General features: G+C 42.4%; 1 protein-coding gene across 1 annotated transcript; it reads right to left on the bottom strand.

Annotated features, from left to right (window-relative positions):
* Positions 1–2,232: 2,232 nt before the first annotated feature.
* FUNDC1 (FUN14 domain containing 1) lies at positions 2,233–15,957 on the bottom strand. The gene is made up of 5 exons (XM_066620730.1): positions 15,829–15,957; positions 10,121–10,277; positions 7,105–7,180; positions 5,579–5,707; positions 2,233–2,862 (listed from the first exon to the last, which is right to left on the bottom strand). Exons 1-5 carry the CDS (start codon positions 15,857–15,859, stop codon positions 2,785–2,787), a joined length of 471 nt encoding a protein of 156 aa, XP_066476827.1. The 5' UTR covers positions 15,860–15,957; the 3' UTR covers positions 2,233–2,784.
* Positions 15,958–17,481: the final 1,524 nt, after the last annotated feature.

Raw genomic sequence — 17,481 nt, 5'->3', positions numbered from 1 at the left:
TTATGCATTTTATAATTTATATACATTAATATGTTGTATGCTGCTTGGGTGCCCTTCAGGGAGAAAAGTGAAATAAATATTGGAGGTGCATGCATAATTTCAGTTATTTTATAATGAATTATAGCAATATTCCCCTTCAAGCATTGCACAGTTAGCTCCAGAGGCTGGCCAGGTGGAACAGGTGCCGGAGCAGTGAGTTTGGGAGGGACCAAAGAGGATCTTCACAATTGCTTATTCTTTTAAGACTCCTAATACATACTTAGTGCTGTCAATAAAGTGCACATCCCTGCCTGTGGGCTCACAATCTAAATAAAAACATGAGAAAACAAAGGGAGTGGGAAGCTCTGCACTTGCTGGTAAGATTAAAAGGAGGCAAAAAGAGTTACAATAAAACTGGCACAATTATGAATTTAACATTATGAAATGAATGAAAACAGATCATCAAGGGGGAAAATGTAAGATAAGAGATGAGGTTTAATAACTTCTGAAAAGGAGGACAAAGAGAAGGGCTACTAGATACATAAATGGAGAGAGTTTCAAGCACATGGGGCCATGGAAGAGAAAGCATGCAGAACAAAAACAGCACAAGGGAGACAAGGTTGAAATAAAAAAAGATTAGCATTGAATGAATAGAGGAACTGGGGAGAAGAGATAGGAAGCAATAAAAATAAAGTATAAGATCATGCAGAGACTTAAGTTTAAAGTTAATAAGGGGCATTAAAAGAAGCCAATGAAGAGAAACAGAGAGCTGTGACATAGTTAACAAAAAATAAGCAACAGGAGTTCAGACAACAGACTATAGGTTTAAGCTAGATAGGAAGATGGGTAAGCAATACATTACAGTAGTCAACACAGGATAGAGTGAAGGTCTGGATAAGAATTTTCTTAGATTCAGGAGGTAAGGAGAGTGAATTTCAGAAATAATGTGTCACATTCTAACAACCACTTGCAGAAGGACATTTGCGGAAGTGAACTTTCCTGCCTGCTCCTCCTCACAGCATCCCTAGAAGCCTTCCCTGAAAGCTCTGCACATGGAACGCACTTGGTTTTGGGGAATTTTCCCCTCCCCCTGCAGTTCCCCCCACTCCTCAGCTCAAAAAATCAGCTTTCTAGAGGGTTGCTGCAGAGGGGGGAACAGGACAAAAGTTCACTGGTGTGAACTTCCTTCGGCACACAGTTGTTAGATACAATCTATTAGCAGGAAAACTGGCAAGCCTTGGATAAAGCAGTAATATGAGCCAAGAAAGAAAAAGGAGGATCAAAGATAATGCCCAATTTCTTAATTTGCTGAAAAGATGCTGCTCAGTTGAGAGAAAAAGGATGAAAGTTGGGGGCGGGAGGAATAAGTACAATCAGTTTTGTCTTTTGAGTTAATGATTTGACATCTAGGCAGAAAGAGCTGTAAGACAGTCAGAAGTCTTACTAGGAACAGGGAACAGAAAGTCAGAACTGGATATTGTCAACGTCATAAGAAAAAATCTGATTGCCAAGAGGAAGTGTGTGCAAAAAGGAAAATGGCCAAAAACTGAGCCCTGAGAGAAAATGGGGAAGACAGTCTTCTTTTTCTACAGTCATTAGCAAAAGATGATTTGTTAAGCAGGAATGAAAGCAAAAGATGTTAATTCCAAACCCTGAAGAAGCAGACCATCATCAACTCTATTAAGATGGCCTGTGGAAGGAGCCACCAGAACCTTCCAACTCCTTCTGTGACTTTTACTTTTCCCTTAGATAAAACTAACCGTATGTAACAAAGGAGCAGCATTGGAATGGAGAAGTTGTCCTTTACTTATAGGGAGGTGGAAGACAGACTTATCAACTGTCTAGCTGTGTTCATGATTCAGGTGAGATTTGAACCACAGCTCAGTCACCATACCATACTAGCATCAACCCACTTTCCCAAAGGGCGTTCTAACAGAATACCATAATACTAGGATAGTAAAGCATTTTAAAAAATCTGTGTTTTGCAATTCTGATCCAACAGAGTATTTTGCATCTCCATGATGGCTCCCAACTTGCTTCTCTACATTAATACTTACAAAAATGTTTTTGGAATGGCTCATTCAAGCATCTTGCCTATAGATGATCCTCTGAATTAAGGCTGGATATCTGTAATACACACCTGCCTAGTCTGCATGATATTCACTTCTGCCTATTGCTCACATTTCACTTGTCTGATTGATGGTGTACTCCGGAGAAGTTGATACAAAATATGAAAGAGCAAAAAAGCAAAGATTACTCAAGGACTGATCTTCACTTTAATATTTTCACAATTGCTTGTTATTTTATCCTTGCAAAAAGAACATTACATATATTTTTTTTATTGCAGTGATTTCTACAGAAGATGGCTAGCCCTGTACTTCAAGCACAATATCCTACACACTTAGTCGTAGGCATTATTTACCAAAGCAGGAGATAACATTACATAACAATAATTAAAAGATCTTAAATTGAAGAAAAAAATGTAAAGCCCTGAAAAAGTAACATAACCAATATGCTGGATTCTGAATGGAAATACAATAAAAATCATGACCAAAGTTAGCCACGGTTTTGTTTTGTTGTCCTGGAGTGCTACTGAACATACCACAGAGATTTCAGCAATCCTGCGCTGGCAAGCATAAAGAGGCAAAAGCCTTAAAAGTAAAATATTCCGATTTGTCTGGCAAAGCCATCCATCCTGCTCAGGAGTGATCAGTGAGCGACCCAGACTGTCTCGCTGAAGGACTGTGCATCGCTACTGCTCTTCTTTACCATGGTTAAGCCAGTAGGAAGTCAAAAGTCCTGTCCTTAAGATGCAAGGCCCAACAAGAAGCCTCCAACAAACCCGCCAGAAACCACTATGTTCTGTTTAATAAAATCTGTTGTCTGAAAAAAAGAAAAAAGTTTACTGAAAACTCTATAAATGCATTAAGGCTACAATCCAACATAGTCAGGCTGGAGTAGTCCCATTGTCCTCAATAGGATTTCTGAGTAGGCAAGCATAGGGTTGCACTGTAAGAGACCAATCCTATCCAATTTTCCACCACTGGTGCAGCCGCAATGCAGCCCCAAGGTAAGGGAACAAATGTTTCCGCACCTTAAGGAGTCCTCTGTGACTGCTGCCCCACCACAAGATGCAGTGCATACCACATTGGCATAGCAGCACTGGTACTGGAAAATTGGATAGGATTGGGCCCTAGGTCTACTTAAAAAAAATATCATATTCTTGCAGTCAGATATAGGTGTGCTCCAGTATCAGTGGGGGGTTCCGCCCTGAAACCCTCCAAGGAATCCATGGATATGGGGGACGCCCCACGCCTCCCTCTGGAGGCAAGGAGAACTAGGCTCCCTTCACTTCCAAAAGCTCTTCTGAGCCTTGCAGAGGCCACGCATGTCCACCCATGGCCTCTCTGGGGCTCGGTATGACAATCAGGAGCAAAAGAAGTTACTTCTGGTTTTGGCAAACCGAAAACCCTCCATAATGGGCTTCCATTATGAGGCCTTCCCTGGCCCTCATAATGCCCTTTAAAGGTATAAAAACATCACTTCCGGTTTTTGTCACAAAACAAGTGACTTTTTTTGCTCCTAATTGTCATTCTGAGCCTTACAAAGACTACTGCAGATGAGCGCAGCTTCTGCGAGGCTCAGAAGAGCCTTCAGGGGGCACAGGTGGCCTCTGCAGATCTTCAGATGTGAAACAATGGATAACGGATCAGTGGATATGGGGGCCCCCTGAAATTGATAATCAATATTATAGAATATACTTTCAGTTGAAACAATGTCAGTTGTGGAAAGATTTGTTTTCTTTTTAATTTAGCGCTGAACGAATTTCACTATGGCTTGCATAGAAGGTCTCTGCTGAACTGTAACCTCCTGCACTCCATTTCAAACTCTTATAAACTGGGAATTTTTTAAGTTTCTCAAACCATGACCAGCCATATACACACACTCTGTTTTGCTTTATTTCACATTCAGACCAATGAAGAGTTCTAGAGAGCTCAAAAGATCGCTTAAGATTCTGCATCTTCTACATTAGTCCCACTAAAAGTATTTCTAGATTGTGACTATTGGATTTTTTTATTGCTTTGATTTTGCAGGGGTGTCCTTTGTGATAATTAAAATATTAACAATAATTTATTTTATTTTATTTATTTTTCACATTTTTATACTGCCCTTCCTCCAAAGAGCTCAGGGCGATTTACACAGCTGCTCCTCCCCTCCTCCTTGTCCTCACAACAGCCCTGTGAGATAAGTGAGGCTGAGAGAAAGTGACTGGCCCAAGGTCACCAAGGAAGCTTTGTGGCTGAGGGGGGATTTGAACCTGCATCATCCAGGTCTAAGTCCACCTCCCAAACCACTACATCACCCTGGCTAATAAATTAATGTTAATAACATTGAGATGACCAAGGCCTATGGCTAAAAATACTAAAGAAATATAGTTATAATCTGACTAATTATAATCTGTTATATCTGAGATCTGATATTCTCAGATCATCTGAGATCTTCCCATTAACAGTATATGAATGGATTATCAGAAATAGATGTATGATTTCACAGAAGCAATAAAAGATAATACATTACATAGGGGAGTAGAGTCAGATTGAATAAACAAATCTATACTGCAGGATACCTGTGTCTTATGTGGAGACATTTGGAAACAGTCAGACATTCAAGGCAGGTAGCAAACTGAATATAAGATGTGTAGATGAAAGGAGAAACGAGATCACAGTGGTAGGTCCACCCCTAATCTACACGTATTCAGGTTTTTGCCTACATGGTACATATTTGCGCACAACTACATGCGCATAGGAGTCTCTCCACATAGTCTACAACCTACAAAAACAGCCTTCTCAACAGAGGAGAGAGTGCCCTGTGTGCTTAGTTATACACACCATGTAGACATAAAACTGAACACAATCAGCCATCCTTATCTGTGGGTTCAGCAGTTGTGGATTTGGATCAACGCCAGAGTCGAGCTGGTGTCAGGAGGGCCTCAAGGACCTCCCAGAAGTGCCTTCCACATGCGTCTAGGAGGTGTTCTGAGGCTCAGGGAGCCTGCATGTCATCTCCCTGAGCCTCAGAACACCTCTCGGATGCATCCAGAAGGTACTTCCAGTTTTTGGTAGAAACCAAAAAGTGCCCCCTGGTTGTATCCAGGAGGTCCTATTTCCCTTCCATGGACTTCAATATTGGTGGAAATTGGGGTGAGGAGGTCCTGGAATGGATGCCCTATTAACCCCTGCTAACTGGGTAAGAGGCACTTTTTAAAGTGGGTGCGCTTCTTTTATTTAGCAGAGGGAGAGTAACTGGCCCTCCTCACCCCAGCAGTGTCTTTTCTAGTGGCTTCTGCTGCTGTTCTTTTGCATCTTTTTAGATTGTGAGCACTTTTGGGACAGGAAGCCATTAGCTGTCTGATTTTCTCTGTAAACCGCTTTGTGAACTTTCTGTTGAAAAGCAGTATATAAATACTGTTAATAATACAGAAGGCCCACTGGGGGTGCCTTCAGTCTACATGGATATGTTGTGAGAACAGGGCTAGGATGATGGATACATAATAACACAATATGCATTTGGCAATCAAAACAAATAATACACAGTTTACCTCTTCAATCAGTGTGCTGATTTCAGGAGCTGCCTTGTTTGCTCGCTTTTTGAGTTGCTTTTTTGCTTTATTTACATCTTTTTCAACCCTTTTCCAGTCAACCTGTACATAGCCACTATGACTAGCAATCTAGAAAAAGATGGCAGATAGTCAGCTTACAAGTCTAAGAATATAAAATATTTGTCTGCATTTAGCAACACCAGTTTAGTTGCACTGCTACAAGATGAAGAATTTTATGTTACTTAAAAGCTTAATCTATAATAGAGCTGATCCAATAGGGAAGATCACCTTCTCCATTTTGACCACACATGCCCCAGACAAACAACTGTGTATATAAAACTTCTTAAATATTAATATCTGACTTTAATATAGTTTAAGAGATGGTAAGAAATATTTAAAAGCTATAATTATAGGTTCAACCCCCAGTGCCTTTTAATTAAACAAAGACATCAAATTCTTACTTTTGCCATTTAATAACACTAAACAGCTTATGTTTACTGAATCCATGTTTGGCTTGCATTCCTAATGCTGTTCACAAAACATTTATGTCTACAGGTGGGGCCTCCATATCCAAGGAGTCTGTATCTTCAGATCTGGCTTAACCTGAGCGGGAAATGACTTTTTTGCCCTTATAAGGCATTTTTATAAGGCAATGTCTGCCAGTTGCCTCCGAATGCCTTATAAGGGCAAAAAACACCATTTCCAGTTTTTCTCTAGAAACCAGAAGTTTTTCTTTTTTGCCAAAACAGCCATTCTGAAGCCTGCAGAGGGCACGGGCAGATGCACGCGGCTTCTGTGGGCATCTGAAAGCCCTCCAGATATGGAATTGATATAAAAATAGGTTTTACAGCAAAATTCCATTATCAGCTTCACCACAAAAAGTTTCTAAGTTTTATAAGTTGTTGAAATTTGAGACAGAAGATGAACGGGTTAAAGAATGTATGATTCATCCATGGTTTTGGCCCCTTTAAGCTCTGTGTCCCAGTCACCTCCAGAGGGCTTTATTATTATTATTATTATTATTATTATTATTATTATTATTATTATTATTATAAAAGAAAGAGAAAAAAGGCACAAGAAAAACAACATTTAAAAATAGATAGAAATACAGATAAAGAAAACCTCTAATAGTGTAGCATGAGCAAAGTCAAATATTCTTACAGTTTTATGCCTTCTAAATATCCCCCCTTATATATGTTATATCTCTAACAGCCCTTTTCAAATTATTATTCTGAAATATTCTCTCTCTCTTACAATCTAATCTTCAAATCGTTAACAGAATTAATGTTTTAAGGCCTTAAGTACACAGCCTCCCTGGCCCTCAGAACACCCTCCAGACATGATCAGAGTACAGCTCCAGTCACGTTCAGAGGGGGCAGGGGGGCAGCCCTCAGACTACGGCCCCTCTGCAGGTGCCATGAATCAGATTTGGCCCCCTGAGATTAAATGAGTTTGACATTCCTGAATTAATTCATCTATATGCAATTACAATGTTTTCTAAATAATTAAAATTAAGGTCTACATACTTGTAGCAAAAGAAATCCACCACCTACTGCAGTTGCTGCAAGTTTTCCAACTTTCTGGAACAAAAATCCTGCACACCTTAAAAGAAAAGGGGAGGGGGAGAGAGAGAGAGAGAGAGAACAGAAATTAAGTCTGCAATATATGCACATTTATTTGGTATGGCTGATTGGCTACTTGGAAGTAAGTAAATAGGAGGGATGTGGGAGGGGGATGAATGGGGCAGACAGGGAGGGAAGGAGGGTGATCAAAGTCGGAGAGGGGTATCAACAGCAGTGCTGCTGCTATCCTATTCCCCTTCCTAGCCTTGATCTGCCTTCCTGGGTCCTCAGATTTGTGCCAGCTATATAGGTAGTGTATAGGTCCAAGTGGGCTATTCAGGTGGCAAGGGGTTACCCCTGGGCAAGGGAACAAATGTTCCATTACCCAAAGGAGACTTTCAGGGCCTGAAACTTCCTGGCTACATACAGTGTGAGCCCCATTGGCGCAGCTGCATCATCATGCAGTGTGTTACACAGGACTGGGCTGGGAGAATAACAGCAAGCTTCACAACAAGGGATGCTATTTGTGAAACAAGAGACCATACCCAGCTTTTCTGAACAAATAAGACCACAAGACATTTGGTTACTGAACATGCTCTTTGTTCACAGACATGGTATGTTAAACATTTATTGGTAAACTGTCTCGGTCAGAAAAATTTGCAATAAAGAAGCACTCTTAAACACAAAATGTATTATCATGATACAACTTACACGACTATTCTGAACACATTTGTTTAGGTCCCTTGATGCCTTACTATTTATGAAGAATTTTTCCACAGTGCCTTTGAAATAAATAATCTTTAGTGCTACTGTATTTTGCATTCTGAACAGCAATCTTCTGAAGCCAGAGGGGGATGATTTAACTTATAGGGAGCTATTTTTATTTCAAACTTCTGTTAAGAAATACAAACATAAAAGGTTTTTTTCTCTTAATAAACTAGGCCTTTTATAAGGCTTGGTAGATAAGGAGCAAATATAGCAAGATTGCTGTTCTACTTTCAAAAAAACATTTAGTTAACCTGGAAATTCAATAACTTATTTTAAACTAAAACTAAACTTTTGCTTTATAAGAACGTATGGGTCATATGAAGGGATTAAGAGGCCTGTGACAGAAGCAGAGGGGAAAGATTCAGGCTCAGAGGTACAGCACCTGCTTTGCATGCCAAAGTTCCATGGTTAAACCCAACATTTCAAGGTAGGGCCAGGAAAGATCCCTGCTTGAAATTCTGGAGACTCAATTACTGTAGACCAGCGTTTCTCAAACTGTGGGTCAGGACCCACTAAGTGGGTAGCAAGCCAATTTCAGGTGGGTCCCCATTCATTTCAATTGGTATTTTATTTTTAATATATTAGACTTGATGCTACCATGGTATGTGACTGCATTTGGGAAATGTTACAGAACTATACTTTGAACAAGCTACTATGTATATGCCTTTAACAATGATATTCAATGCAGCTCACTCCCACGTAAGTATGGATAGAACTGTCGTCTTTAGGATTTCTGGGGAATGTTTTTTTAAACATATCAGCAACTGCCTGGGAGAGTTACAAGGGTTCTTTATTTTAAATAAATTTTTTGAAGTTATACTTTTTGTAAACTTTTAATTTACTTACTTTGCAAATTAAAATTACTTAATTCAGTTGTACTCACACATTTAGCACTGGGACCCACTTTTTAGAATGAGAATCTGTCAGGACCCATCGGAAGTGATGTCATGACCGGAAATGACATCATCAGACAGGAAATTTTTTTTTTTAAATCCTAGGCTGCAATCCTATCCACACTTACCAGGAGTAAGTCTCATTTACTATCATTGTTAAAAGAATATACATAGTAGCTTGTTAAACGTACAGGTCTGTAACATTTCCCCAAATGCAGTCACATACCATGGTAGCATCAAGTCTAATGTATTAAAAATAAAATGTTGAAATGAATGTGAACCCACCTGAAATGGGCTTGCTACTCACATAGTGGGTCCTGTCCCACAGTTTGAAAAACACTGATAATTGATTTGAGTGTTATATGAGGGTGTTAAAAATTTTCCTGCTTGATGATGCCACTTCTGGCCATGACATCACTTCCAGGATAATTACATCACTTCTGGTGATAGATTGTCATTCTAAGAAGTCAGTGTCAAAGCTAAAAGGTTGATAACCACTGTGTAGACAATACTGACTAAGCTAGATGGTCAATACTGACTGAGCTGACTCTGTATCAGTCAGCTTCATACATGTGGAGCCTCTTTATTCTCAGATTCAAGACCCCCAGTTTTACTTCACTGCAGGTCATGAATCCACAGATCTGTCCCACCTGTTGTCCTCCAATTGCTACTTCAGGTGTGCTCCGGTCACACCTGGAAGCCCTTCTGAGGGCTGGAGAGACCATGCACGGCCTTCCAGACCCTCAGGAGATCTTCTGGAGGCCTCCTAAGGGTTGGGAAGGCTGCGTATGGCCTCCCCGACCTTCAGAACAGCCTCCAAACACGACCAGAGCATAGCTCTGGTCACAGTCAGAGGACAGATGTTGCAATCTGCAGATTTTATTATCCGTGGATTTCTGTATCCGTGGAGGAGTCCAGGAACAGATCCCCCACAGATACCAAGGCACCACCTGTATTTAATAATATAAGGCTCTTTGGAGCAGATGGTTCCTCATTTTTCCTTATCTTTAGTCACATTAAGAAACAAAAACTTCAATTATAGTTTTCATACCTAGCAGGACAAACTTTCCTTATCCTGTCTCTACCATTTTCCCTCCCCACCCGCCAAGAACTTGGTCACTATTCTGATGTTTCTTCTTCAAGATAGTTTGCCAACTATGTACATGAAGTGCTTGAAAGCTCTCTTTCACTAACATTAAGGTTCTTCTCTGAAATGTACAGTTCAGTTATACATTGTTTTTAAAATACTTTTAGAAGGCAATACACTGTATCCAAAAAATAAATGCACATTACAGAATTTAAAAATTATCTCTTCTCACCAGCCTGTTACACCGCCCATTACAATCTGAGTAGCTACAGAATACTTTTCCACAATAGGTCCAGAATTTCTTCCAAATACACGGTTCCACCAATGATGACGCCTTGCATATTCTGTTAAGTCCAATACTTCATACGAGTCATCATCACTGTTGTGCTCTTTAAAAGAAATGGAAAATTAGTCTCCCTCTACATTTTAAAACAAGATAAAGTAAACAACTCACAAATGCCTGCATTATGCTAATTAACAAAACACAACATTTTAATTCAGTTGCTAGAAAAGTCATCTAAAAGAGTAACCATAAAGAGAAATACTTTCTTAAAGTTCTTTGAGAACTTATGGAAATGCAACAAAACCTGCTGCACTTCTAAGGCTGCAATCCTATATATACACTAACCTGGGAGTAAATCTCATTGAACTAAGTGGGACGTACTTCTGACTAGACAAGCCTAGGCTTGTGCTGTACTAGTGTTTGAAAACAGATTATCTAAAGTCTTTTCAGTTACAGAAATTTTCCTTATACAGTGGTGCCTCGCATAACGAATGCCCCGCGCAGCGAAAAACTTGCATAACGAAAGAGTTTTTCAATTGAGTTTGGTAACTCGCATAACGAAAATTTCTGGCCTTGCTTCACATAACAAAAATTTTTTTAGGTCCGTGCTTCGCATAACGAAAACTTTTTAGGTCCATGCTTCGCATAACGAATTTTTTAAAAATTAAAAATTTTGTGTATGCTTCAAATTTTAGAAATCCTCTGTGCAGTATGTATGCCTTTAAAGAGCACATAATAAACACTTTGTAAACCAAATTTGACTTCGTTTTGACCTTTTTTGCCCATAGGAACGTGTTAATTAGATTTCAATGCATTCCTATGGGAAAACGTGATTCGCGCAACGAAAATTTCGCATAACGAAAGGATTCGTGGAACGGATTAATTTCGTTATGCGAGGCACCACTGTATATGGATTCAAGATGTAGATGTTGCATATGTGCCCCTAATCTAATTTTTTTAGGGCAGTGCCAGGGTGGTCCTCAGGCCAAGCACTGAGAGGAGCCCACTGAGAACACACTATTTCCCCAGGAGTGATCTCAGCACAAAAGATGCCTATCCCTCAGTGTTCCAGCAACCCTGAGGGAGAGGATTGTTCCTCTTCCTTTCTCTGACCATGTCAGGTCAGCAGGGGAGGATAGCCCTTGCTTTCCCGATAGCAGAATGACTCAAGAGCGTAGGGAGATAGCGAAAGAAGCAGGCAATTGCAAACAGAGCCAAAGAAGCAGACACAGGCTTGTTTGTTGCAGAAGCATGTATTGGTAAAAGGAACAGGTAGAAGAGTAGTCAGTCAAACGGTCCAGAAGTCAAGGATACAGCAGGTCACAGTCACGAGAAGGCAGTCCAAATCAGTACACAAACCAGCAGCACAGCACGCAGAAACTCCACCACAACAACCCACACCTTGGTGTCTGTGCTTGCCCCATATATACCGGGGCTAGCCAATCAGAGTAGAGCGACCTCATAGTCACAAGACAGTCCTGTGACCCACTCTGACTGGCTGTCCAGTGGTGCACTGCACCACTCCACCATAGCCTACATGACTCTGCACACATCTTCCCAGAGTCACACAACTCCCACCTGCAACAGGTGCAGCTGATTGCTTCACACCAGGCCCAGATATCAGGACCTCCTGCCACATCCTGGCTAATAACAATCTCAAGCCTGGGATGCCAAAAACCTGACAGACCAAGACGAAGATTCTGGGATTCCTTGGGTCCCTAGCCAGTGCCTGTTCTGTCACATCACCCATGCTCAGGAGTCCATAGAGCAAAACCCATCAAAGGAGGCAAAAGCCTGTATCGCAAGTTTACTTAGTCATGACAGGCAGCCCAATCTTAAGCTGCCCTGGCACTGTGAGGTACAGCAGAGCCAAAATGGCCACCGTTGTATCTTATGGGGAGAGAGCAGCCACCAGAGTCTCTGTGGGGTAAGGGAACATCGGGAACAACTCCACTGGCTGCAATGGGGCACCTCAGAGCTGCACCCCCTATTTAGCATGCACAGAACTGAGGAGGCCCATGTTGGGTGGTGTGGGAGGATTCAGTGGTAGCCTCTTCCGCCATCCCCACTCTCCGGTCAGGCCCTAATCCGCCCACCAGCTCTTTCTCTACACCCTGCATGAAGAACAGTGTTCTTACTGTTATAAAATTCTTCCTCATGTCCAACCTAAATCTAATGTACTTTCTACAGCCCATAGTTTCTACAAACAGGCATTCCCCTCATATCTGCAGATCCAGCTTCCATGGTTTCACTGATCCATGGTTCACAAATCCTGCCCCCCAATCGCACAAATGATCTATTTGGTCTTTGATTGCAGCCCTCCTTTCACGGTCTCCTGTGTCTGGCCATTTCTGTGCTATCTGCAAATGCTAACAGGAAGCGGGTTGGGGGGCTGAAAACAACATGATGCTTATTTTAGAGTAGAGTAGATTGAAGTCTACTGGAGTCACACTGGAGTCTACTCTAATAGGGTTCATAAAGCTTATCATTGCATTATTTTCAGCTCTCCAACCCACTTCCTGTTAGCACTTCCTGCTTCCTGTGAGCTAGAGACATTTAATAGCACTCACTGGAGATGACTATTCTGTCAGCTTTGAATCTAATAGTAGTACAATCTAGCCCATATTTTACCATCTTGTCCACAAGGATATCATGGGAGACACTGAAAATGCTTTGCTGAACTAAAGGTACACCATTCCACAGTGTTGCCATGATATACCAGACCAGTCACTCAATCAAAGAATGAGATGAGATCTGTCTGGCACAATTTGTTCTTGATAAACAAGAACATGGTGGCTCCAGAAATTACTCCATTATCTTCTAAGTGCTCACAGACATCCTGCTTATTAACTTTTTCCAAGTACTTTCCAGGTATTGATGTCAGACTTTGCCTGGTTTGGGATTGTGGACCAGGCTGCTCCACATAGCTCTTGGGAACAAATGAAGAACAGGTATGAACTATACCGTTAACTTCTTACTATCAATGCAATGATAGTCCAGGAGCAAAATATATCTGCTTTTTCTAGGACCCCCTTTATATTATTATTATTATTATTATTATTATTATTATTATTATTATTATTATTATTATTCTGGTATTTATATACCACCTTTCTGGTCATCGGATTACACCTCTGACTTTATTCAAAGCGGTTCACAAGGGGATTTTTACAATCACAGAAAGGTTCTGTCTTTCAAGACTGCACAACATTTCAGATGGATCTTTCATGGACTGGTATCACTTCTGGCCCCCAGTTGCTTCCTATGCAGGCTGACAAGCAGCTCCTTCATCTGTCACTTGAAGGGCAGCCAAAGTGCTCACACCAAAGAGCAGGTGGAATAACAGCTCAGCTTGTCAGCTGCTTCAAGGTCTCGCCAGCCATTCGTGGCCTCGAACTGGTGACCTTCAGATGTTATCTTCGGACTAACAGAAGCTCTAGACCAGACCTCCTGCCCTTTATATGACTGCCACTATGCAGAACTAGGAATGCAGTCAGCTGCCGTCAGATTGTGCTGTACTCAGGAAGGAATTCACTAACTGAGGGTGAAGAGGAAATGACACATACCCAAAATCACACCATTAGTGTAACTTAAATCTAGGGTAACTGCAACATCTTACTTACACAGATTAGCATCCCCTTTCACTCACATGAACAAATGGATAGAGAGCAAGTAAGATTTTCACTGTTTTAAATTCTTTGCTATCCTGACTGCAAATTGGTATGGTAGCTGTCTAAGGGACTACTTTTTCACCTTAACAGGCTTCATTACACATGGGTAATTTGCCACTGCATAGCCCTTCTCTAATGGTCATTCTATACATTATTTATTTATTTATTTGATATGCCGCCTTTCTTTGGTCCTCAGATTTCTCCTCAGACTTTAATCCAAGGTGGTTTACATAGGCAGGCTGTTCTAAACCCCCTGTAGGGATTTTTACAATTGAATAGTTCTAGTCTTTCATAGAACTCATTCCAGCTGGATTCCTTCCAGGTCTGGCCTCTCTCTGGCCCTTTGCCTCCCACGCTCCACTTGACTGCCACCTAGGGTCAGCTCATCAGCATATCAGCGTGTCATCAGTTCTTGGGTACTTCCTGTGGTTTCGAACTCGCAGCCTCAGTAACAATTGTACGTTATACAGTAACAAATTCAGGTTTGCCTCTAAGCTTAATCTCAACAGGGAACGCTGGTCAATCCTACATCTCTGATGAGCTTCCTTGCACAAACACACCTATTTGCCACATTCACATTACATGTTTCGATATACTGTGCGCTGAAAAATAGTAATGTGTGTGAAGAGTCCCTATTATTTATGAGGTTATATTATTGTATTGTATTTATTTATAGTGGTCGTTAAATAACTTAAAAAAAAAGAGGTCCTAAGAGTTCAATCTTATGCATGTCTATGCAGAAGTAAGCCCCATTATAGTCAATGGGGCTTACTCTCCAGTAAGTGTGGATAGGATTGCAGTCTAAACGAGCTACATTTAGATTGGTTATTGGAGAAAAAGCAATCGTATTTTGTTTTCGCAAACAGAACTGAAGTAGTTTTCCTCTTCATTCCTCCAGCAAACAGAATAGAGCAGCGTTTCTCAGACTGTGGGCTGGTACCCATTAGGTGGGTCATGTAACACCTAGCGCAGCCACCACTGAAAATATGGGAAGATGCTGGAAAGAGAGGGGAACTGTGTGGTTATTTTGCTTGTGTTGAGGTAAATAGGCTTTTTTCCCCCTTTCTGATTCACTTTGCTATTTGAAAATGACTGAAAAACAACCCAACTTATTGCTGCATTCTCAGGAAAGCAGCAGGCTCTGGCATCAGGGTGAATGCACTTCCCAATTGATGATGTCACTTTCGACCATCACATCACTTGCAGGTTAATGGCATCACTTCTGACACAGATTCTCATTCTAACAAGAGGATCCTGGTGCTAAAAAGTTTGAGAACCACTGGAATACAGCACTGCAATGCTGTGACACTGAGGTATCCCTGCTGCCAAAAAATAGCACCCTGGGCCATTAAAAGATGTCATCTCTTTTGCCTGCCCTACACCAAGGACATGCGGTGGGTGGGGAGGCAGGTGAGGCATAGTCTCCCCACCAGGGTCCTCATCTGCTCTGCCTCAAGTGCCTCCCCACCCATCAGGGTGGGTGTCTCACATGGCGGCAGCGCTTTTCAAAGGACCCCGGTGGGGAGGCTCTGGCTCAACTGCTTCACTTCCTCCCCACCCACCAGGTTGTGGGTGCTTGGCTGCCTCACACAGCAGTGGTGCTTCCTGAAGGGCCACGGTGGGGAGGCTCTGCCTCGACTGCCTCTCCACCCACCGCACGTCCCTGCCACGCACGACAGCTGCTCCCTCCCCCCAAGGCGCCAGAGGAGGGAGAGCCCCGAGGCAGCCCCGCCTTCTTCGAGCCGTGCGCAGCCAAATGGGGCGCTCGAAGCCCGGGGAGGGAGCAGCTGAGCCTCTGTCCATGAAGCGGGGGGGACCGCAAGCCCCGGAACAGGCTGAGCACAGAGACAGACGGCCGGCCGGCTCGTTTCTTCATCCTCTGAGGCCCCATCTCCATAGGAACGCAGGCCGGCTCCACGAGCACTACGGCAGGCAGGCAGCCGAGCCAGGAAGCCCTGCAGCGAACGGGGCTCTCATCTCACTGACCTGAGGCAGACCGGGATCTCCGAGACGCCATGACAGCAACGGGGGGAGGGGGGAGAGCGGCCTCTGATGCACCGCTCCGCCCACCAGCCGCTCTACACCCCCAGGTTCGGATGTCTGAGGTCTCAGGGAACGGCGCATGCGCACAACAAACAACCCAAAACCTCTTTTAAAAGCTCTGGAAAGGAACCAGGCTTCACTCTCAGCTGTCAGCGTGTGACGTCACCGAAGGCGTCCCCCGGGGGCTTGTGGGGATTGTAGTTTTTGTTCTTCACGTGTTTCCAGCGCGGCTAAATGCATAGGAGTAGATTCGGGGCGCTGGTCATTGTGAAAGGGAAGCGCCTGGGGATTGTTGGTGCTCCGTGTTGTGGAGGAGTCGCCTCCCGTTCCAGCACCTCGCAGAATGCCATGGAACACAATAGATCTCCTTTATAATGTCCACGCACAACATGATGGAGTCATTGCAAACCCCCAGCAGAAGCAGAGTTCTCCCCATTCCTACTGGAGGGACAGCCCAGTCCTAGCCACACTTTCCTGGGAGAAAGCCCCATTGACTCAGATGGGTCTTGCTTCTGAGTAGACAGGCATAGTCGGCTCTCACCCCCGCTCTTGGCCACTGCATTTGCTCCTCTAACCTGGCCCTGAGAGGGTTCAGTGTCTGCCTTGCTGGTAAGCAGCCCTGTTAACATTTGGGTTTACATAGATTCTTATTGATTTACAGATCCTCACGGGCTCCCTTTAAATCAGGGACATGAGGTGGGTGGGAGGATTCCAGTGGAGAGGCTTTGCCTCCCCTGACTGCCCACCCATCACACATCCCTGCTTTAAATCTAACATCAAATCATTGGTCACACACGTTCATGGATTGCACCCTAAAAACCACATATCGTTTCCCAACATTATGGCTGCATTTTTTCTTCAGCTTCTAGTGGCAGAAATGCTAGAGAAATGTTTTTTTGTTTTTTTTCACCTTCCAGCAAACTCTGGTCACAGTCGTTTTTCATACTCTAGCACAGTGGTACTCAAACTTTTCCGGCCAGTGGCTCCCTTGACCCCCATGGCTGTTGGCCATGGCTCCCCATCATGTTCCTGAGGGCTGGAAGTGACATCATTAAACAGGAAGTGGCCAGAAATATTAACTATATTAAATATATTAAATATAATATAATTATATTTATTGTAATATAATATTAAATATATATTAACTATATTAATATTAATTATATTAATCATATCATTAATTAAATGCAGATCTTAAAAATATATTATTAATACACAGCAATATACATGCTTTATAAATGATCAGCTGCTGTTGGAGACAGGATGCTGGAGTAGGTAGATTTTGTCTGGTCCAGGAGGACTCATTTTTTTAAACTTTGTAAGCAAACCAATATAATTGTTTTATCAAATGGACTTTGTGAACAACCACTCTGACCAACATTACACACACACACCCCTGTCAACCCCAATCCAACTAGTCATTTCTCCCATTCTCTTTGGATAGGACTGAACCCTTTATTAATTTAATGATATTAAATTTTTCCAGCAGCTGGCAGCAGCTGGTGGGGAAAACAGAAATAGACCATGAAAATATATCAGAGCTGATAAGGGTTTGGTTGTCCCATTAGAGTCAATGGGGCTTACTCCCAGGAAAGT

Source organism: Tiliqua scincoides, chromosome 3, assembly GCF_035046505.1.
Source record: "Tiliqua scincoides isolate rTilSci1 chromosome 3, rTilSci1.hap2, whole genome shotgun sequence".
Taxonomy (NCBI): domain Eukaryota; kingdom Metazoa; phylum Chordata; class Lepidosauria; order Squamata; family Scincidae; genus Tiliqua; species Tiliqua scincoides.
This window is presented reverse-complemented; position numbering and strand designations above follow the sequence as displayed.